This window comes from Thamnophis sirtalis, unplaced genomic scaffold, assembly GCF_051295495.1.
Source record: "Thamnophis sirtalis isolate CommonGarterSnake01/CBP01778 unplaced genomic scaffold, rThaSir2_p1.2 scaffold_3, whole genome shotgun sequence".
Taxonomy (NCBI): Eukaryota; Metazoa; Chordata; class Lepidosauria; order Squamata; family Natricidae; genus Thamnophis; species Thamnophis sirtalis.
Window position 1 is genome coordinate 56,254,741 of NW_028261383.1, and position 24,559 is coordinate 56,279,299.

The 24,559-nt window shown below is 36.9% G+C and overlaps 1 protein-coding gene across 2 annotated transcripts in view; it reads left to right on the forward strand.

The window, feature by feature from the left end:
• Window positions 1–24,559, forward strand: part of GRM7 (glutamate metabotropic receptor 7) — a 466,740-nt gene that overhangs the window by 420,653 nt on the left and 21,528 nt on the right. The window contains exons 9-10 of one of the 2 annotated variants that reach the window (XM_087708909.1): window positions 13,420–13,666; window positions 21,011–21,103. In XM_087708909.1, the coding sequence (XP_087565035.1) occupies window positions 13,420–13,666; window positions 21,011–21,081 (318 nt within the window). In that variant the 3' untranslated portion in view covers window positions 21,082–21,103. The remainder of the gene's footprint in view (window positions 1–13,419; window positions 13,667–21,010; window positions 21,104–24,559) is intronic. The other variant, XM_087708910.1, reaches the window with a different exon arrangement.

Genomic DNA, 24,559 nt, shown 5'->3' on the forward strand with positions numbered 1-24,559 from the left:
CTTCAAGGGCTGCCCCATGTAGAGCGTGTTGCAGTAGTCCAGTCTTGAGGTTACAAGGGCGTGAGTGACTGTTGTGAGAGCCTCCCGCTTCAGGTAGGGATGCAATTGGTGCACCAGGCGAACCTGGGCAAATGCTCCCCTGGTCACAGCTGACAAATGGTGGTCTAAAATCAGCTGTGGATCCAGGAGGACTCCCAAATTGCGAACCCTGTCTGAGGGGCGTATAATTTCAGCCCCCAGCCTGAGAGTTGGAATACATGGCCAATTATTGGGAGGGAAAAATACAAGCCACTTGGTCTTGTCAGGATTGAGAGCAAGTTTGTTTACCCCCATCCAGACCCTGACAGCCTCCAGGCACTGACACATCACGTCAACCGCTTCACTGAGTTGGCACGGGGCGGACAGATACAACTGTGTATCATCCGCGTACTGGTGATATTTTATTCCGTGCCGCCGAATGATCTCACCCAGCGGCTTCATGTAGATGTTAAACAGGAGGGGGGACAAGACCAAACCCTGTGGCACCCCATACTTAAGGGGCCTAGGGGTCGACCTCTGCCCTCCAACCAACACCGACTGCGACCTGCCCGAGAGGTAGGAGGAGAACCACCGAAGAACGGTGCCTCCCACCCCCACCTCTTGCAACAGTCGCAGAAGGATACCATGGTCGATGGTATCGAAGGCCGCTGAGAGGTCAAGGAGGACTAGGACGGAGGGATGACCCCTGTCTCTGGCTCTCCAGAGATCATCGGTCAGAGCGACCAAAGCAGTTTCCATGCTGTAGCCAGGCCTGAATCCAGACTGAAAGGAGTCTAGATAATCGGTTTCATCCAAGGACCGCCGGAGCTGAGAGGCCACCACTTTTAAAGAGCTGAATATGATAATTATGAGACTGTGTGTTTTTGTTTATTGTTTTTCAAACTCTTTAACCACTCAGGGCTGCAGAATCCATCTTTTTAAACTAAAAAATTCAAGTAATTCTTTCAAGACTGAAAAATAAAGGTGGATATAACTGACATCAGTGGAGCTGAGAAGTGTGACCAGCTATTATGAATGCCATTGTTAATGAAGCTTAGATACAATATTCATATACAGGATCATGAAATATTGTAATATTTTTATGATCTACACTTCTTTAGTCTGTGTTTGGCCAAATCTTATATTTTCTTCATGATGAAACATCTTATTAATACAATTTCAGTACAAGGCTTTTTTAGCTTAATAGTAAACTAGTACACTCAGCAGTGGACCCACAGTACCAAGTATCTTACCAAGTATTAAATAGTAAGTGTGGTGAAAATAGGTTGCTGTCATTTTCTTTTACCTAAAAGAGAAGATTGTTTCTCTTTAATTACACAGTATTGAATTGAAAATCAGGTGGTGTAACATGCTTCCTTGACATTCCCATGGAAACCTATAGAGGCTATTATTTGCATGCCTTGTTATTCTGTATAGTAATAGCTTCAATCATCATAACTACTGTCATTTGTTTATCAAATGTTCCCTGGGGAGCCATCATTAGTCATTGGTAAAACTCACTGAACTTCCTTGCAAGCTAGCAATCAACTTAACATAACTCTGTAACTCAATTGCCACTTTAAAGTACAGCAACTACAAACCTCAGTAGGCCAGTATTGATGTCACTTGACTTTTAAAAATTTAAAAAATCATACATGGAAATCATGACTAATATATTATTTGAAATATATTATTCAAATATCATGATTATTAATCACTGACCTCTTTGCACATATTCACCTCTTTGTGAATACAATAAAATTTGGAATGCAAGAATATTACTTTTGATTATTAAAATGCTTGAGCATTGGTTACATAAACTATTGAGTTTTATCTGATATACTTGGATCTTCAGAACTTTTTAGAAAGGCACTTTTTGCTTGTCCTCATCAGATGTTGAGGGCTAGAATAACATTTCTCAGTTGTCCATCTCAGTTTGGAAATGCTTCTGAAATCTATTTTTGACCTAGTGGTCTGTATTGCCTTTAGATTGCATAGTTGCATAATATATATATTAGATAGATAGAAAGAAAAGAAGAATTAAATGCATAAATAAAATGGGAAAAGTCATAGTTGTGGTGATAGTTAGATATGGCAAAAGGGTTTTTAACTTTTAAGAATTAAGTGTTATAGATGTGCATTTAAAAAGACAGCCAATGTGCATAAAATGGTGGTGTTGCACTTTCTATTAGCTTATACTTAAGCAAAGTATTCCCCTACATTCTACCTCTTGTACCTTCAGATATCTCATTTTTTTAAAAAAATAAATAAATTATGCACGAAATCTTTGTATTATCTAATTAGTCCCAGAATTTTTTTAAAAAAAGAAATATCCTAAAAAAAACTTTAAAAAACTTTTTTTCTGTAGTTCAGTGTTTTTAATGAAAAGTTATGTAGGTAGATGATCTGTAGGACTGCTTCCAGACGTATGGCTCCTAGTGATACTCAACCAAAATATATTGAGAAATGCTGTAATGGTGGCATTTCTGGAAAACTGGCAAAGAGGAAATGGACACTTCCATTGTGCTCCTCTTCTCCTTACATTGATATAATTTTGCCTTTCCATATAAAAAACTACACAGTGAAATATATTTGAGTATTTAGCACACTATATCAGTTAACCTCATGCAGCTACTATGTTTATCTGGTCTGTTCATTTTTGGCATGAGAAATCTTGGTAGAGTGGTATGATCTTCTCTGTTCTTGGCTATAACTCTCTGATATAAAGATGTCTATAGAGATCTCAGTCATCCAAGTCATGGTTGTCCCAAAGGTGCTTTTTAAAGAAGCAACTGGTCTTTCTTTGTTTCTGATTGAAGATGCTTTGGTTCTCATCCAAGAATGTCAGACCTGAAGAAACCTCTTGGATGAGAAGCAAAATGTCTTCAAGGAAAAATGAAAGAAGTCCAATTGCCTCTTGAAAAAGCATCTTTGAAATAAACAAATACTTCTTGCCCCTGGCATAGCCTTTCCCTGGGCATAGGTAGATGAACATTGTCAAGAATGAAATGAGATGAGATGATGAGATGAGATGAGATGAAATGAGATGAGCAGATGGACATGTTTATGGGATATACCAGTCCTCCTTGTCCTTGGCAAAAATGATCAGTCATGTACAGGTGGATTCATTATTGACTGTGATCTATATAAACCAGTCAGAAATCCCTACAAAACAAATCTCAGAGCAGAACTAACACACATCTGCTGGCTTGGAAAAGGGATCCATCATTGCTTGGGTTTTTATTTTGGATGGGAGATGTTAGTAAGATGTCATTGTTTCTTTAGGCTTGGTGATGTATTTTTGTAAGCTGTATTTTATTGTTTCTTCTTTGTTTCTCATACTGTCTTGGAGTAAAGCCTTGATTATCCATACTGGACTGCTTATTGCCTCTGAATAAAAAAACAGCTGTAGCCAAACAGCATAGGAAGCTTTTATAATGTTTATTTGTGAAGGTTTTTTTTTCCTATCTCCCATTATGGCAAGAATTGTAAAAGTGGTAGAAAACCAAAAAAGAATTGCAAATCAAAGAAAACTTCTGAAGATCTATAAATCAAACCTATTAATGGATCATGAGGTCCTGCTCAGTCACTTGTTGTGTCCCTTGGATGACTCTTCCCACTCTTCCTCAAAGGCCAGCTCGAGGGAGAATGAGCTCACTCCTGGCACATCAGGAATGGAGTGAATTACTGACCCTGAATGGCCAGCAGAAAGAGAATTACAGGCTTCAGCTGGGGACAGCTTGCAGGACAATGAAAAGGAGAGGAAGGAGCTGCCTTCCACGGAGGATCTCAGAGCACGCAGAGCAGAGAAACGAAGATCTGCCAGATTGCTTAGGAGAAAGTCCCACTCCTCTTTATGGACTGCACTGAGAATCTATTTAGCATGGCAGGCAGAGAGAGTTGTTGCTGGGAACATCATGTGCTTGCTTGTTCATGTTTTCTGCTTGACTTTGAACTTCTATAGCCAGTGAGTGAATGTGGATGTGCTTTTGGGTTTTGCCTGGCGGCTTTATGTTCATTTATTTGACTTACTGGTTTGAGCAGCTTGCTATTTATTTTAAGGACTAATTGGCCATTGCCTGGGGGATTAATCTGGGCTTGCTTGTGACTGGCTTTGTTTGGAACAGTTCTAAAGCTGGGTGAAGAGAACTGTTGGGGAACACCAATAACACTCTCCACAAACCATACTGCCATGTATGTGTGAGTGAGTGGGGCAGCACAATTCTGCCTTGGTCGTCTTCATTTGGATTACTGCAAAGTTTCCTATGTGGGGCTGCCCTAGAAGACACTCAGAAGCTGTAACTGCTGCAGAATGCAACAGTGTAGGTAGATAAGAGTGCTCATTTACCACCTCTGTTTTGAAAGCTGCATTGCACTTTTGAAAATATAAACCAGGAAATTCCAGAACAAAAGTAGTTACAAAAGCCTTAGAAATAGTGTAATTAAGGAAAAAATTAAAACACCCATAAAGAAAAAGAGAGAGAGAGAGAGAGAGAGAGGGAGAGAGAGAGAGAGGGAGAGAAAGGTGGCACAAGAGAGATATTATTTATATATTCCTACAGAGTTTTGCTTCATCTATGTTTAATATATGTTTCCAAAAGTAATTTATAAAGATGGAAGTATAGATAAAATATCTCTACTTACTAAAGATAATAATAAGAACTATGAAGCTTTCATCTATACAGCATAGATGAAAAATGGAGCCGGGAAAATGGAATTAATTCCATTAATTCTGAAATCCATCTATTGAATATAGAGTTCTCTGTGCATCTATTATTCTGAGGCAGTCCTATATTTAAAGCTCTCTATATATGAGGATTATGCAGTCTAAGAGTTAACATCACAACAAACAAACTAGAGTTAGATGAAAATAATGGAAATATGATCTTGATGAATATAAATCACTGGGACTTGATGGATTACATCACAGAATTCTGAAGGAACTGGCAGATGCTATCTCAGAATCATTGTACCATATCTTTAAAAAAATCCTGGAGCACCGGGGAACTACCAGAGGATTGGAAAAGAGCTGATGTGGTTCCCATCTTCAAAAAAAAGAAAGAAAGAAAAGAAAAGAAAACCAGGAAACTACTGGTTTAGTCTGACATCAATACCTGGAAAGATACTGGAGAAAATTATTATTATTATTATAAAAAACAGATCTGTGAACATCTAGAAACAAAGAAAGTTATAACTAGAAACCAGCTTGGGTTTGTTAAAACAGATCATGCTAAACCAATTTATTAATTTATTCTTTCAAAAGTAACTAAATAAGTAGATAAGGAAAATGCTGTGAACATAGAATACTTAGACTTTAGCAAGGCATTTGACAAAGTAGATCACAATCTATTTTTGGGTAAAATGTGGGACATACAGCATCATCACCAGATGGATTTGTAACTGGCTCACAAACTATACTCAACAAATAGTCCTTAATGATACTATATCTACATGGAGGGAATAAGCAATGGGTACCACAAGATTCCGTCATAGGCCCAGTATTACTCAATATCTATACATGTCTTAAATAAGGGAATGGAAGGGGAACTCATCAAATTTGCAGATGACACTAAGCTGGCTGGAATATCCATCACCCCAGAAGACAAGTTCAGGATCCAAAAAGATCTTGACAGATTTGAACAATGGGCCATATCCAATAACATGAAATTTAAGGTTTTATCCCTAGGAAGGAAAAATCAAAGCTACAAGTACAGATTAGGCAAAACCTGGCTCAAAAACAGTAACTATGAGAGGGACCTTGGAGTCCTAGTGAACGATCACTTAAACATGAGTCAGTGGTGAGCAGTAGCAGCAGACAAAAAAGCTAATACAATCCTTAGTTGTATAAACAGAGGCATAGAATCTAAATTATTTGAAGTATTATTACCACTTTATAAATCCTTAGTAAAACCACATCTGGAATACTGCATCCAATTTTGGTCACCACATTGTAAAAATACGTTGACACTTTGGAAAAACTGCAAAGAAGAGCAATTAAGATGATTAAATGCCTGGAGACAAAAACTATGAAGAACAGTTGCAAGAATTAGATATGGCTAGTCTAGAGAAAAGAAGGACTAGAAGTGATATCATAGCAGTTTACAATATTTGAGGGGTTGCCACAAAGAAGTGGAAGTCAACCTATTTTCCAAAAGCACCAGAATGCAAGACAAGAAAAAAATGGATGAAACTAATCAAGGAAAGAAGCAACCTGGGATTAAGGAGAAACTTCCTAACAGTGAGAACAATTAACCAGTGGAACAGCTTGCCTCCAGAAATAGTATGTGCTCAGGGGTGGGTTCCTACCAGTTCTAACCTCTTCTATAGAAGAGGTTCCACAAATCTACAGTGCTGTTTAGAACCGGTTCCAACTCCCTCCCCCCACCCGTCCGCACATCATCAAGATGAAGAGCGAGAGGAGGAATTCTGGGAGTTGAAGTCCACAAGTCTTAAAGCTGTCAAGTTTGAACACCCCTGGGTTTTTTTTTTCTGAAGGGTTAGGGGTGCAAAGGTCTTGTAACTTGACAGCTTTAAGACTTGCGTGCTTCAAATGCCAGAGTTTCTGAGCCAACATTTTGGTTGCTAAGCAAGAGTGTTGTTAAATGAGTTTTACCACATTTTACAAGTTGGCTATGCCCACCCAGTCACATGACTGCCAAGCCACTCCCACCTGGTCACATGGCCTGCAAGCCACTCCCACCAAGCAGGCCACATCTACAGAAGAGGTTCTAAAAAAATTTGAAACCCACCACTGTGTGTGCTCCATCACTGGGTGTTTTTAAGAAAAGAATGGATAGCCACTTGTCTGAAATGATATAGAGTCTCCTGATTGAACAGAGGATTAGACTAGAAGACCTCCTAGGTCCCTTCCAATTCTATTCTGATTGATTGACTGAAGACACATTATGGTGATTTCAGAAATTGTATTTGGTTGTTCAGTCATTAGGCCAATCTTGCTCAACCAGGGGCTGTATCCTAATGAACTGTATTTTATTACTGCTTGATCAGTACTCCTTTATGGCAATAAATTTTGTAAGAATTAGGTTTTTAAAAGCAGGATACCTGAGGTGTTAAATAATAAGCAAATAAATTTAAAAAAATCCAATGTTTTAGTATAGCCCATAAATAGGCAGCTGTTTCTGTTGTTAACTTCTATCAAAACACCTTAATTGATGGAAATCATTAAGAACAAAAAGTAAGCATTCCTATATGTTTGCAAAGTGCTAGTACAAAAAGTCAGTTGTTCTTTAATGGAGACAATTGTAGAATGTGACCTTGGAATATTATTTACCACTCTAAAATCCCTTCTGCATAGAAATGTTTATGTTGAAACAGTGCGAGTATCTGAATAGGATATGACATACCAGAGACATCCCCAGTGTTTGTATGTGTGAAGAAAAGAAATCAATAAAAATTCAATCTTCAGTCCAATGGAAGTGGCAGGGATGAGGATATGCTCCTGGGGCAGATTCTAATAGTGTCCCCCTGATTCTGGAGGTTTAAGCTAAGAAGCTGCCACATCATCCGCAAAGCATTCCTCTACAACCCCCAGCCCACTATCAGACCACAGCCTTTGGAAATTGAGCTGCACAAACAGTGGGCAAGCAAGCATGCATGAAGCTCCATTCACGTGAGCAGACAGCACTTGTGCTCACGCATGATGCTCCATTCATGGGAGCGGTGGGTTCATGTTCCCCCAACTTGCACAAATGGAACTGTGCACATGTGGGCATGCCTGCCACAGATACACACACAAACACCGACGGGGCACCAAGATGGAAAGGTTGGGGACCACTGCTCTACAGCAATTAATAGCCTATTTTGGGTAGCCTTAAAGTTCTCAACTTTCTTTTCCTGATTATGTCCCAAATGACTTGAGCCCTGGGTGTGTGAAGGCAAACCTTCCTGATTCTAAGGCATTGCATAGTAGGGGGAAAGCATTGAATAAGGAGGTAAAGAGACCCACATTAAATAGCTATTCTACTACTAAGCTGACTGGACTTCAACAATTATCTTTTTTTGTTCCTCATTGACTCAGAGTTTGTTAGGGTTAGGATTATCTCTGTCCCTAGTGTTGTTATGGAAAAACACCTACAATTTTGACCTGCCCTCAATTGCTAATCTGTACTGCAGCAATTTCTATAGTATTCTGAAAATGATCCCATTGTCAAAAATCCAATCTATCCATTATCTTTCCCATCTTCTAGGCACCTCAATTTTGCCAAACATGGTTATTTTCCCCACTTTCTGCATTTTGTGTAATTTTGTTTACCTGAAAGGGAATAGTATAATAGGTATGTTGATAAGTGTTCCAGTTTTATTTTTATAATAAGGTATTTTCCATCTTTGAATTTGAATAACAAAAGGGTGCCATCCACATATCTCAAATTTTGATACCATACTTTCCAGTCATGTCTTTCTTATAATATGGTTTGGGTAGACCTAAACTTTCATTATCCATTTTTACTTGCACTTGAAACCTACTTGCATTGCTCTCCAGTTCAGCTTTAAGAGAATTCCTTATCTCTTTCCATAAATCCCGGGGTATTTTATTACCTAAGATAAGCATATCAACTACATTTCTTATAGAACTGATATATTTTGACTGCATGTGATTTATTTATTGATTAATAGAAGTTATATGATCACCTATCTCAGATAATGATCCTAGTCAACTCAAACAAATCAATCAAACCAAAGGTAAAAAAAAAACTTTTCATGAGGCCAATAGTGAACCAGACCAAATCTTGCGGACATACCTATTTGGTACATTTGACAACAATCTGCATGTAGAAGTCATCTGACTGATTACACTGAACCTTTTCATTTTGTATCCTATGATTTTATTGCAATGCTGTACTTCTAAAGATGCTGAGTTTCTGAGTAGATGGTTTGTTATTTAAACCACATGCTGGCAATGGACAAAGATGTCTCTTAAAAGTCCATCAATGTGTACTTGACATTATTGTTTTTATTCAATCCAAATCTTTCTTTAATGTTAGGTTGCTCCCTTTCTTCAACTTTAATGTATTTATTTCTTGAATTTATATTGCCACCTATTCACCCATGGCAGCTTACAGAATATTTTGCACTGTGGCGCTAATTAGAAAGATTATGTTTTTGCTAGCCATTTCATTTCCCTTTTGAAATTAGCCATCGAATTCCTCACTGCTTTTGCAGGATTTTGTCTGTTATAGAACCATACCTTGTATAACATTTGATGTTCATTGGAGAACCATTAACTCTGATATGGTCCTGTCATTTATTTAGTTACAAATTAGCACATTTATAACAATGTCTCTTTGAGTATCATTGCCACTCCATTCCTTTCTGTGATCTCATGTCCTGAATATCATATATTGATCAGATATGAAGTAGATCATTCCAATCTACCTACATTCATAAATTCCTGAAGCAGCCCGAAGAATTTATTGCACTTGACCATTTCAAATTTTCTTGGGTTCATACCAACAGGGACTTCTCATAGTTTCTGTTCCAACAGTGGGTGTGTTAGTCAAACAATGGACCCTTTTATAAATCTGGTACTATTAGTAATTCCCTTGAGGGAAACCTATTCATGAATTTCAAGGTTCTTTTCCACTAACTACCATCATACTCCTGGATTGAGGGATCTTTTCATGTCATCCCAAAGTCTAAAAATTACAATCATATTCTTACAATTTTCTTGTCATGTACTACTTTGGCTATTGACTCTTCTTTAATATTAATTTCCATCTCAGGCACTGAAATCATCTTAAAATGAGTATGGAGGCTATTTCCATCTTACTGTAGCTGTTCCAGTGAAAGGGGGGAGTAAAGTTACAAGCTTACAGCTCATGGGAATTTATTCTTTTTATGTTAGTGTATAATTTGAGGTAATATTTGAACAGAGCTGTCCTAAAATGCAAAATAGTTGCTAGCTTTCTCTTCAAATTTCAAGGACAGCTATGTCTGAGTTTCGTGTTCATTTATATTTGGAACATGCAAGAATGAATTAACATACTTCTATAAACCAGATGAAAGAATAAATGGGGGACAAAATTTAATCTGCAATTTAAGCATTAGTTGATTAAACTATTAAACAATTTGATGAAGCTTGCAAAATATCATAAAGCCCCTGTGATCTGTAACATGATTTACTAATTTTTCATCCTTAGTTCTATATGCTTGTACAGGTAGGTGACCCATTCAGGCACTTAATTCTTAGCATACAAGAAGATTTAGAATAGGATTTATTTGACTTGATGGAAGCTAAAATCATGCTTTAGTGCTTGACTGGTTTGGTCCCTTAGAATGTTCATTCTTTTTTAGAAATGAAAGGAAAAGAATGAATGGCATGAAAAGAGCTGGAATTTATTCTTGACTCACATTTCTATACCTGGGAAGAATTATAATGCATGTGGTTTTGACATTTAAAAAAAAAAATACTGTTTTTTCCATGTGCTGCTTCAATTTCCCATAGCCATTTTGTAAAGCGCTATTCTATCACAAGCTCTCTGAATGCAGAACACTGTAGGAAGGAAATTTTGGAGCCATCTAGTAGCACCCACAGACCTACACTATGACCATTGTCATATTGAAAGAACGAGTTCCTATTGTCCTTCAGCTATGCATAAAATAAGAATAAAATTAACCTTGATGGAGATGACATGAGTCCCATTTAGTCTATCCCTTGAATTATGCAATGACCAACTAAATGCATTTGAGAAGTTTGCTAGCCTGATGCCAGCTACATTAATAGAATCTTTCAAGTCTGAAAATACAAATTTCCCACCGCTACTTTTAACTGCTTGATCTATTAAGATGGATACTTCCTAAGTTGCTTTCTTTGACCGTTAAATCACTGGGGGCTCCTGTATTTTCCTCTTGTGCCCCCAAATCATCCACATATTCCATTACATCTGGACTGGAAGATGCAGCTTCTTCCCACTTTAAAACATGCCACCTATCATTCAGGGAGTGATAAATAGTCCTCTGTAGTAGTAACTATTGATAGTTTCATCTTCCATGAAGCAGCCCATTTTTTTTATTCAGTTGGATTCTCATTTGAGGGGCTATATTAGGTAGCCAATTTCATAGTTTAACCAGGGACCAGTTCCTGTTGGTTTGGACCAGTTCGGGTGAACCACTAGCTACAACAATCAGCTGGGAGCGAACCGGTTCACTCCCACAATCAAGTGGGCCCACCCACCTGCCCCTGCGCTTTACCTACCTTTATCTTCTCAGTTGAGTCACGTGGCAGAATGGATTGCCATGCCTCAGCTGTTTTCCTTCCCAAGCAGCAATTTGGAAAGTAAGTATTCTCTGAACTGCGAACGCACACTCAGTGAACCGGTTGTTAAACCAGTAGGATCCCACCCCTGAGTTTAACTTACTTAAAAAGTAAGGATTTTTTCCCTTCATGTAAATAATTCTAATAATATAAAAGAGGATAAAAATCTCTTTATCCATATTATTTGTCCCATTTGTGATTTTGTTAATAGAACCTTGCCATCCTCCTTCACTGCAAACTGAGCAATGACTTGCTGTAATCTTTCATTTAGGACAGCTGCTTTTGCACTTTAATCATGTAAAAAAAGGCAGCTTAAATTCTGGGCTTCTGGCCACCATCTTGACTGTTTTGATAGCCCCAACCCTAAATGCTCCTAATTACTCTTGTTTGAACCCTCTCCAATTCAATAATTCTTCTTAAGATATGGTAGCGAGAAATGTATATAATATTTCATGCCCATAGACAAGGCCAAGATGATCGTTGTTATTTGGTCTTTCATTTTTGGGGAGTGAGAGAGATTGGAGAATTCAGATTAAAAATATTATCTGGGGTAACTTAGTTTAGTGCTTATTCTAATATGGGTTTATCATCTCTAAGTAGGGTGACTCGGGCTTCTAATTTTCTTCCTTTATGACATTGAAATGTGGAATTATGGTTAGAAGGAGATCCAAAACCATAATAAGACGGCTTTAAGGAGTGCCTGGCAAAGAATTGTAGGTTTTTCACCTTGCTTTCCTTGATTTGTCAAGAATGAAGACTCATTATTTTGGCTGCAGTCAAAATAATGCATTGGACAGATTCAATGTGGAGAAGAGGTGTTATTGAGAGGAGTAGGGGTTAGAGTTTTGAAATCCTGGAACATCCTTTTGGAAAAATCAATTTTCTCATGAAATTTGGGAGGTATTGAGTTAATTATATCAGATTTGGTCCTAAATCTGTGAATCTGAAATATTTACTGTAATAACTTGGACAAAAAGATGAACGGTGCTGATGAGATTATAGGTGGCTCAAAATCAGTGGGAAAGATAAAAACAAATCTAAACATTACTTTAGCAAATTTAGACTGAAAATAAAAGGATGAAATAAACATAACATTATTCATTGAAGTTAAAGAAATCAAATACATTGATGCAGAATACACATAATGTGGTTTAGCAAAAGATGTAAAAAGAATCTTTTCATGTTGTTTAATATTCGTTTCTCTCAAATTGCTTACATTGCTTAACATGATTTCCTGCAGAAAATCATGTATATATTAAATTAAAAACAGTCAAGAAATTACTGCAAACAAATGTCAAACCAGAGATTAACTGTTGTAAAAAGGCAAATTGTGTGTTTAGAAATCACCTTAAAATAGGAGGATACCACGTCTGTTAAGTGAATCCACTGTTGGCTTGGAAATTGTATTTAAAGAGTTATTGATCAATGCTTTCTCATCAAATCCAGGGAGGTATTGAGTTAATTCCATCAGATTTTGTCCTAAAACTGCGAATCTGAAATATTTACTTTAATAACCTGGACAAAAAGATGAACAGTGTTGATGAGATTGTAGATGGCTCAAAATCGAGTGGGATAGTGAAAGATAAAAACAAATCTAAAAATTGCTTTCGCAAATTTGGACTGAAAATAAAAGGATGAAATAAACATAACATTATTCATTTAAATTAAAAAAATCAAATACACTGGTGCAGAATACACATATATGGTTTGGCAAAAGATGTAAAAAGACTCTTGGAAGTCAACGTGACATAGCTGCTAAAAATGGAAAAACAATTTTAGATTGCATCAATCATAGGATAATTTCCAAATTATGAAAAGTAATAGGTGCACTAAATTCTGCAGCACTCACTATAGGAACAGTGTCCATCTGGGACATTACAGTTAAAGAAAAACTCAGAGAGACTAGAATAGGTTCAGAGAAGGGCAATGAGGATGATCAGAGGACAAGAAACTAAATTTTACAGTGAGAAATAGAAAATTGAGAAAATTTAAACTTGGCAGTAGATAGAAAGGAATGAGTTGGGGCTTTTAAAATGTGAAGGGATGCTATGTAGAGCAAAATTGTTGAAGTTATTGCACTCACCCGCTCCTTGTTTTTCAATGGTGTCCTTTCCTATTCTGTTTCCTAGGTCTATGTACAAACTACCACCCTTACAATATCTATGAACTTAAGTGCTTCAGTGGCTCTGGGGATGCTTTACATGCCGAAAGTTTACATCATCATCTTCCATCCTGAACTAAATGTCCAAAAGCGGAAACGCAGCTTCAAAGCAGTAGTGACAGCAGCCACCATGTCGTCACGATTATCACACAAAACTAGCGACAGGCCCAACGGGGAAGCAAAAACAGAACTTTGTGAAAATGTAGATCCAAACAGTAAGTAGTTTGAAACTTGTTGCTTTTTTTTTTTTTTTTTTTTTTGCCAGAGTGTTGTAGAGACTGGGTTGAGAGGAACCTTATCTTTGAGAACGCATCCCTACTTTGTTCTTATCATGAAGATTATACAGAAGTCTATCTGAAGCTGTTCTATTCCGATGAGATGCTGCTTTTATAATGTTAATCTTTTGCCCAGAGCTTTTTGATCCTCCCTGCTGAGAATAACTCCCTGGGTTGCTTTAGAATACCACAGGCAATTCTTCTAGACATCTCTCCTTTCCTTTTAGGGGGTAGCCTTTTGAGCATGTGGTGTTCTTTGATAATTGATCTCAGACAGAATACTTATTCAGGCCACCTATTTCTGATGCTGTTAAACAGAGAGGCAAGAAATAGGTGAGGGTATCCTTTTTTTTTTTTTTTGCCTATTTTATGTAGCTTACTCATACCAAAAAGTATATGCAATATATGCCTTCACTCCTCATGGCATCATTATGACCACTGGCCATATTCTTTTGAGGGTGACAGGAATTGAAGTCCAACAATATAGAGGATGCCGTCTGGTCTGAGGTTTTCGCTACAGCTTAAAAGGAAATGTCTTAAAATGCTACCAGTAACAACAACAACAACAACAACAACAACAACAACAACAACAACGCAATATTGGAGCTATCTGCTTTAAATGTGAAGGAAAAATTAAATTTTAAAAAAGTCTCGTGTTAATTAATATCCTAAGTTGGTTGCTGTTTCATGTTCCAATATGAAACGGTGGTAGATATCCTTCAACGGCAGAGAACACAAAACAACCATGCCTAGTTAAAATAGGATGGTAGTGGTTGTGGTGTTTATATGGATTGTGATGTTTCAATTCAGTGTGAACACTGTTCAGATGTTTAGGAATTTGAAGCATTTACCATGCAAATATCCTTGTTAAGCTCCATCTCCATTGTGAGTATTATTATTTGATGAACATTCATCAGGAGCAGTGCTTCAGGGTTTTTCTGATTTCTAAATAGTTTCCAAGGCTATAGTTACAATTTATTTTTGATCACCTCCCCCCAAAAAAGACATTTGGCTTAAATAACGAGTGTCATGGTTTTCCAACAACCCCCCCCAAAAAAAACCCTATTTTATTAATACCAACAGAATATTGTTTGCCAATTCATTTCCATAACATAAAAGAACTATTATAGTTAGAGAGAATATTTGGTAATATTAATATTTATTTAAATAATTCAATTAAAAGACAGATTTATGGTTTTAACCATTTTAAATGACAGTTCTAATCATAGGCAGAGGATTCTGGTTAACTTGAATACAATACATAACAGAAAATTAGATACAAAATATGTAAAGGACAAAGGGATTTTAATAAATGATTGTCCTCATTGGAAAAGTTCTCTGAGTGGCTTTCTCAAATTTATCAACAACTGGCAAAATGCCATAAAATAGCTTCCATTTCTCAGAATACCAAATAGCATTTAGAGTTATATACCACCCCATTGCACTCTCTGGGCAGTTTTCAAATGTAAGCATTATTTGCATATTTTCCCCACAATTGGGTCCTCATTTTACTGACCTTGGAAAGATGGAAGGCTGCGTCAACCTTGAGCCCTGTCAGGATCGAACTCTAGACTGTGGGCACAATTTGCCTATGATACTCCTTAACAGAACAACTTTAAATATTCTTTGGATATTATACCTTTAAGATGTGGTTAGTTGAGCCTCCCCCTGGGCTGTCCTCTGGCCTAAGAAGATCAAAAAGCCATTGTAACCATGATTTTAAAAGAAATGATCAAATGTCAGACAGCAGCGTGACCTCATGTTTAGATACAAATGCCACCAGTTACTTAAAATTCTTTAATTTTTGACTTTCTAAATATTGTTGTTGAGTCAAAACACCTCTCCAATCCTGTGAAACTGATATTTGATGGGGAGGAGGAAAAGTAAAATTAAAATTAAACCAATTAGATTAGATTGGGTACAATCAGCAGACTTGTAATGTTCCATGTATGGTCTTCTCCCCTTTGTGAAGATTCTTTGTGAAACAAGAGCTAATCTAGATTATCCTAACCTGAGACACTCTGTATGAGTTGGAAATAGCATTTCCAGAATTGCCACTCATCCACCATATTGGCTGTGGATCATGGAAGTTGCTAAAGAATGTCAGATTGGAGAAAGCTGGGCTGATGTCCTGATTGAGTGGTTAAATCAGAAAACTGTTTGAGTGTTGAAAAAATTGAATCAACAACATCAGCTTGTTGAACCTTCAGAGAATGTCCTGAGATGGAGAGTACCAAGGACAGTTTCTGGCATAACCCCAAGTCATTTCAACACCTCCTAAGCAGTGACTGAGAACTCTTATCCTTAATTTAGATACTAACTGTTCTGCGAGAGCCATGTTTAGTATTCGTATAGGATTCGCTGTCAGATGTTCTGTGGGATGATCGTGCTTAACAATGTGTTCCTTCTTCTTTTTTAAATTATACAATCATGTTATTTTCCCTAAATGAATGCTACAGATTTGTGTACCTCCAAACACCAAGATATTTCTTGTTCCAAAAGTTTTTTTTTTAAGTTAGCTATTGACTTTCTCTCCTTTTTCCTTAATAAAAAGCTTTGGGGGGGAAAATCATTGCTATTGTATGCAGATTATTGCCCCATTGCATTCAGAAAAAAGGCTATCACAGCATGCGTTAATGAATCATAGGCTGCAGATGAAGCATCATTAATAGGGCATCTGACATTTCAATCAAATATATGCAAGATCATCAGGATTTTTTTATTACTCTGTCTTCAGACATTTTTCCTGTTCATGGTCTCAGCACTTGTTTATTCTAGCAGTCATTGTTTTTTAAACTACAATATTGTTATCTCAATTATTCTCCATTAAACTGGCAATAAACAGAAGGAGAAGATAAATATACGTATGGTGGGAGAGGCAAATTCAGGAACTTTCATTGAGTGGAGAAAGAGAAATTATTTTCTTGTGCTATTTGTAGTTACAAATTGGATTATCAGATGTTCAAAGGGCTTTCTCCGCTCTCCTTTGTCCAGTTTAAAAGTGAGATTGTGGCTCATCAGAGTTCTTACAGGCCATTTATTCTGTGCTTTATAAAGGAATGGCCAGCCATCTTTTTCTCATCCACACAATGTCCTAATAATGATGGTATGTCATCATGGAGTCATCTTTTCTGAAATGTATAACATTGGTATTGCCAGAAAGGGCCAATGGGTTCACTTTTAAATTGTTTGGTAGCAGAGAAAAGACCCAATATTTCAGTCCATCTGGTAAGGGGTTTTGTAAATGCTCCAATCTTTATAGTACCTCTTCTGAACGTTGAGTAAGCTTGTTCTCTGTGATGCAACCAAGTTGATACTTAAGGAGGTATTGGTGAAGATTAGCCACTCTCCTAAACATTTACAACAGTGGTAAACTAAATAAAATATTGTGCTGAATGTTTTACAATAGAGAATGAATTTCAATGGAGAGTGATATTATCTTCATCTTATACTATGAGAGTTTTCCTTTGTGGCAAAAGTGGGATACTTTCAGCCATCTAGTTGTTGCTGGATATTGGCAATATCCTACCATCTTATATAACCACGATTGGTAGACAAGGAAAGTGAAACTTATACTCCAACATTGTTTCATGGACTATAGGTTTCTCTGTTTTGATTATCAGGTATGAATTGAACTTTTGTATTTCTACACAAAAATATAGGTCTGGAGTTCCTAGTGTGGTGTTCACAAGCACTCATTTCCCTGTGGACACCCCCTCTCCCACTTTTACCTATCAAACAAATGTTTGCTTGAATTTTTAAATGGAAAATATATGTGTATTTTAAATATTTTAAAGAGGAAGCCAATATACCACAAAGCAAAATGTTCGGCTTCAGAATCATCTTTATTTCCAAGATGGTCCTTACATTTTACACATAAGGAATAAGTGATCTTGCAAAATAAAATGGGTCTGCAGTCTACTCTTCTTCTTACCTGGTTAGAAAAAAGAAGGTGACATGGATGCTATTGAGGGTATTTTGTGAGTTAGGTAAAGAGCCAATGTGTGAGACCTCCGTGAAATGATCTTAGACTTCCAATTGGACCTTTTTTTACTTCTTCCCCACAAAAATGGGGATCCCTAGTATGGGATTTTGAAGGATCTTTGAAAAGCCTTAAAAGTCAGCTGTCCAATGCCTGCCAACCTACTAATCATAATCACAATTTGCATCTGATGCATGTATGCTTTTTTTCATTGAAAAGCTTTGCTTTGCTCTTATATGTTTGACTGTAAGTCTGTCTGCTTCTGTTGTATTTTAATTCCTTCCTTTTTCAGTATCTTCAGCATCTTAGCAATGAAGACGAAACTTGTACATATAATTTCTTTCCCCCTGAAGTAATTTATTCTTCTCATAGTTTCGCAGGCTAAATCTCATAGGATTTAACAAAATCTCTGATTGTGCTTTTATTTGAATAAATGGAATGTTTGTTCTAGTCATGACAACAATATTGGCGCCAATAGAAGGCATCTCAGTCAACTTGCTATTATTTTAATTTAGTGATCTGTTTGTTATGCTTAATTTGATACCATAAAATTGAAAGATTTGTAGTTGTCAGGGATAATTACTTTTAAAAATTCATTTTTAGATAGCTGTGTGATGAATGAATAGTCCGATGACATTGGATACAGAAAGTTTGAGACTTTTTCCCCAGTTTATTTAATGAAGTTCCTCTAGTTTAATTAATCTGTAAAGCCCATTATGTTTTACCCTCCCCCCTCTCTCTTTTTTTTAATTTCCTGAATAGATATTCAAAAAAGCCCACATATTTTTGTTTCAGGTATTTGGGCTTCAGGATCTACCAAAAAAAAAGCTTCAAAGTTTCTTGTGGCTTTAAGCAATGGGATGTTAGTATTATTTTCCATATCAAGCATTTTTTGTTATAATATGTATTTATTAAATTAAATACTTCAATACAAAAAGGTAAAGGTTTCCCTGTCAGTTGTGTCCAACAATAGGGCACAATGTTCATCTCCATTTCTGGGCTGAGGGTTCCAGAGTTATCAGAAGACAATTTTCATGGTCATGTGGCCAGCATGGCTATATGGCAAAGACTGAACTGAAATTGTCATTGGCAACTGAATAAAGTCTCTTCACTCCCCCTCTCTCTCAAACAGACATTAATCACTCTCTGTAACCAGCCATATGTATACTAAAGAAGCCAAATTGAGAAACTGATCTGGTTTACAGATATAGAAATCATGCTCCTAATAACCCTATTTAGAAGATAAAATGATAGATAGCTATCTAGCTAGTTTGATTGATTCTAAGGCTATCATGAATAAATAAATGTCTCAACCTTCTGTATTCATTTAATGATCAAGACATGCAGACGTGCTGTTGATATCTACCTCATATTTTTTCAATAATGGAAAATGGAAAATATGAAGCTACTGGTAGTCCAGTGATGGGTTATGACTGGTACACCCCGGTACGAGTGTACCGGTGCCTGCCAGGAGCATCAGGTACCGTTCCAGTACGGTACTCCAGAGAGCCCGCCTGCCTGCCCACGCTCCTTACCAGTATTTGAAGTTTCGGTGTACGGTGCCTGCGTGACACTCTGCCAAGCAGCTGGAGGGTCACGGAGGCGTTATGGAGTGTTGCAGGTGGTAAGTATGCATGCACGTGCTGTGCGTGTGTGTGCATGCGCTGCACACATTCATGTGGTGGGCACCCAGCCCCGTTGCACTGTACCAGTTGCAGCGGGATCTGAGTCATACCTCAGATGTATTCAGTTAAACCTTTTAAAAAGCTAGTCATGCTAGTCATCATATTTTGAATGTAATAAAGTGAAGTGTTCGTCAAGGAACTTCTGACATACTGCTGATGTCAGAGATTGGAAATGAAGAAGGGACAGAAATTCAGAAATGCAAGCAGCTTTCAGGAGTTCTTTAACCTCAATGGGCTACATGGAGTGAAGGAAGAAGACTAGTAGTAAGCTGCCTCTGTAGTCAGAAAGGTCTGTTTGAAAGAAGCATAGTACAGAAGAGAGGAAGACAGGCAACCAGATTTCCCCTGCACTCTTTCCTTTTCTCACAGTGAGGAAAAACAATAAGTTTAGACTCAGTGTATTCTCTCTTGCCAAGGATAACTTAATTAAATGTTGAGGTTACAGTCAGATGAAGAGTGCCAATAATAAAGTAGTGGATGTTGGTTTAAATATAGATAGGCGGTAGTATATTTGAAGATGAGTTTCTTTGTTCACACAGGATTGATACCTGCTGATCAACTAATGATCAAGAGCTATTGATATTTCCCAAAGGTTTGTCTGTCTGTCTGTCTGTCTGTCTGTCTTTCTTTCTTTCTTTCTTTCTTTCTCTTTCTTTCTTTCTTTCTTTTATTTATTTCTTTTCTTTCTTTCTTTCTTCCTTTGTTTCTTTCCTTCTTTCTCTTTCTTCCTTCCTGTAGCCCTCTCTATCTCACATATACATATAGTGTGATATATGATTGATGTTCTTGGTAAATAATATTTGGGAGAAAATGCAGTGTGAAATATAACACTTGCTTGACTCTTATCATCAGCTGGAGGAGTCACTTTCTGATCACCACAAGTTTTATTTCAGTAGTAAAATGAAATGGATGTCTGTTTAATATGCATTTAGAGAGGCTCACTTCAATTCAGCTAGGAGGTCTTCTCCTTCCTCTCCATGCTAAGTGAGTTGTCAAAACACAATTCAGCCAGAGTAGTGTACCACACATACCTAAGGTTGAACTCTCCTGTGATTCTCTCTCTCTTTTAGACTAGAAGGATGTAAGAATGCAATCAATTTTTTTTAAAAAGGCAGGACTTAAAAGTTTCTATTGGTTGTGTACCCCTGTTTAAAGAGGTGTGAATGGTGAATGCATTGCACAGTCTGCTGTACAAATGCTGCTATGCTGAGCTATCTCTTTTGCTTGTTCATCTGTATGAGTTTTTGACGTTGTTGGCATGTTGTTGCCTACTTCATCTTTTGAGGGACAGGAGAGATAAGAAAATCAACCCAACCTCAAATTTTGAAGAGCAATGAAGACTGATAGCATGATGAAAGGGATTGGAATCTGGACACAATCATTAATTTGTATAAACTGTCCCAACTCATGCTTCTGATATAAGGAGGCTTTCTTTTGTGTTTGGAAATACCCAAACCTTTTTGTGAACTGCTTGGTTTCTTGACGGTATAAACGATATACTGCACCTTGACAAGTTACAAGCTTTATATTATGAGTGACACTAGCTCATAAAAATAAATGGTATGATATATTTAAATCCATGGATTATATATACAAATATATTTACTTTTCCTATAGACTGCATACCACCTGTAAGAAAAAGTGTTCAAAAATCTGTTACTTGGTACACTATTCCACCTACAGTATAGCTCTTGCCTGCTTTTTTAGAAGGTAAGATAAAGATTAACTTTTACTGCTTTGTTTTTTTTAAAAAAATGCATCATTAAATGTTAAAATGCATTAACTTTACTGAAGTAAGTTGCTAATGAAACCTAAAGTTGTTTGCATTGTATTAATTTAAATAATGAATTATAAAGTCAACACGAAGCTTGTGAGAATGTTTTCCAGCTAATGGAAAGCCACAATCCATGATCTGTCTTTTTTTTTTGCCCCACAGAGTACATTAATTGCTGATATTTCATTTCTAATCTCAAAGATTGACTTCTTCTGGAGGACTGGATATGGGATAGTGTGAGAGCATGTTTTTGAGGAATGTATGATGATTGATCTCCCCATAAAGATAATATTTTTTCTCTTCTTGAAATGAAATAGAAGTTAACTTTATAACTGGGAGGGGGGCATAAAAAGAAAAGGAAAGCAAAAATTTCTTCTCTTAATGAAGAAATCAACTTCAACCTCCAGTTCATGCTACCTGTGACTAAAAGAGACAGGTTTGGGGAACTATAAGCCAGTATGTCTGATAAAATTTTGAATGATGAGAAGTTATGGGATCTTCCATCATCAGTTCTTGGTATTCAGTGATGGTAAGATCACATCCCCTGGTCATATACTCAGAGGATTTATCATTGTACTCAATAGTTACAATTCACTGTTTAGGGTCCTAGATAAATACAGATATTTGTTGAGATAGTGGATCAGTCTCCTAGATTGTGAGCATCAGGATGAACTGAAGTACTGAACTTTTTAGTTATTTAGGATTCATCCTGTTTCTCTCATTCTTTCATTGAACACAAGGAAAAAGGGGTTGTGTGAAGACCTATTATCTGACATGGATCATATGCTCATATCCTAATAGTTTTGTGATTTTCTTTTTGCAAAGTATTTACTGTTTGGCAGATGGATGAGATGATTTTTTTTCTAGTAAACTGATGTATTTGTGGTATTATGAAAATGTTGGTTAAAATTGTTTCCTTATTAAAATATTAATTAAAGCCTTCGATTGATGATTATTGATAAACAGCCATTTTTATTCTTAGAAAGATTGTTGTAAGTATCTGTCTCAACTAAACCAAAAGACGTGTGCTCTTATCCTTGCTCAGAATGTGTGGTTTCCCCCCATAAGGGTCTAAGTAATCTAATCAGATATTTTAATTTCCATTTTTTTAAAAAAAAAAATCTGAAGCCTTAGAGGGTGCTCCCAGTGGAAACATCTCCTGGCACTTAGAATCAAATTAATGCTTCCTTAATGGATCTTTTGTGATGAGAAAAACAAACAGAAGAAACAGCAGGAAAAGATTGTAGGATTAACAAGGGAACTCAATGATATGCAGACCCTGATCTCTCTTACAAATCTGTGAACATGATAGGTATTAGCACAATGAAAGTCTTGTCTAAAAGCACCCAAAGAATGTATTCCCATCACTTTTATTTATAAAGAAGACAAAGTGTAAAAATCAAATTAAATAAAGGAAGTGTTCTATTAGCAATAACTGCCGGCACAATATGTACATCAGTATCTTTGTGCAAGAACTTCACCTGGTGAGGGATTTCCAAAACCAAACATAGATTATTAAATGGCTTGAACAAAAGCAAAACCAGAGAATATTCAGAGTGTTGTCAAACAAACAAAAAATCTTTGGCTCTTTGTGTTGCACAACAAAGATTTCAGCTTATCAAAATTCAAGCTAGCAGTATTTCCATTCTCCATGTACACAGCCATGTCCTATTTTTAAATCATGGCAAATATTTGAAACAGAGTTTAATTATGGTGTTTTGGCACAGTGGTCCATCAGTAAAAATACTTGCTAATATCCTCACCTAAATAACCCAAGTTGTAGTTATTTATATACTCAAAACATATGTAGTTCTTGGGTAACACAAGTTATCTAACTTTGCTTCTACTACTGAGATCAATCAGCATTCAAATTCCTAATTTAGTAAACCAGAGTATGTTAATCTCCCTGTTTGATTTTGTTCAGGTTTTCATTTTTTCCCCAACTGCAAGTTTTCTTTGGTTCAACATTTTGCCTGATGTCTACATTTCTGAACATATTTTTCTAAGAGTGTGATGCTTCTAAGCAGCTTTCTTCTAGCACAATACATGTTTTTATATTCATTACCATTTATACACTATATAATCCCTACAAACATTGTGCACTTAATTGACCTATGGCCTGACCCCTGATAACTGATTTCTGGGTCCATTTTCCTTTTGACAGTTGGGAAAGCAGGGTTCTCCCTCTGTGCCAAAAACTCATCTCTTCCATTTTTCTTTCCAAGAATAAAAGGATGCAGGCTACAAGGCTGCCAGCCTGACAAGAAACATTCCCATTTTCCTCAAGGAAGGAAGAAGGAATGTGCTATCAGCTTCTTTATCCCATGGGAGGCCATTCCCTCATGCTTTTCTCTTGTTATCTTGTCCTGCTTATCTTATCCATAAGTGACAGACAATAGAGAAGCAGGTATTTTGGATGCTTATTCTTCTGGCATCCCAAAACTCTAGTCCCCATGGAAATTCTTCTATCTTGCCACTTGGGAAATTTCCATTTCCTGACAGCAAAAATACCCCTTAACCTAGGTACTACATTGCTTAAATGGTAGGGTGGGAAGGTTGAATTTTAAATATGTACCAGTGGAATTTCATTTTAATACAATACAATACAATAGCAGAGTTGGAAGGGACCTTGGAGGTCTTCTAGTCCAACGCCCTGCCTAGGCAGGAAACCCAATACCATTTCAGACAAATTGCTATCCAACATCTTCTTAAAGACTTCCAGTGTTGGGGCATTCACAACTTCTGGAGGCAAGCTGTTCCACTGATTAATTGTTCTAACTGTCAGGAAATTTCTCCTCAGTTCTAAGTTGCTTCTCTCCTTGATTAATTTCCACCCATTGCTTCTTGTTCTACACTTGGATGCCTTGGAAAATAGTTTGACTGCGTCTTCTTTGTGGCAATCCCTGAGATATTGGAACACTGCTATCATGCCTCCTCTAGTCCTTCTTTTCATTAAACTAGACATACCCAGTTCCTGCAACCGTTCTTCATATGTTTTATTCTCCAGTCCCCTAATAATCTTTGTTGCTCTTCTCTGCACTCTTTGTAGAGTCTCAACATCTTTTTTACATTGTGGTGGCCAAAACTGAATGCAGTGTTCCAAGTGTGGCCTTATCAAGGCATTATAAAGTGGTATTAACACTTCACGTGATCTTGATTCTATCCCTCTGTTTATGTAGCCTAGAACTCTGTTGGCTTTTTGGCAGCTGCTGCACTCATATTTAAATGGTTGTCCACTAGGACTCCAAGATCCCTCTCACAGTTACTACTATTGAGGAAGGTACGACCTATACTGTACCTGTGCATTTTTCTTGCCTAAATGTAGAACCTTACTTTTTTCACCATTGAATTTCATTTTATTATATAGTGCCCAATGTTCAAGTTTGTCAAGA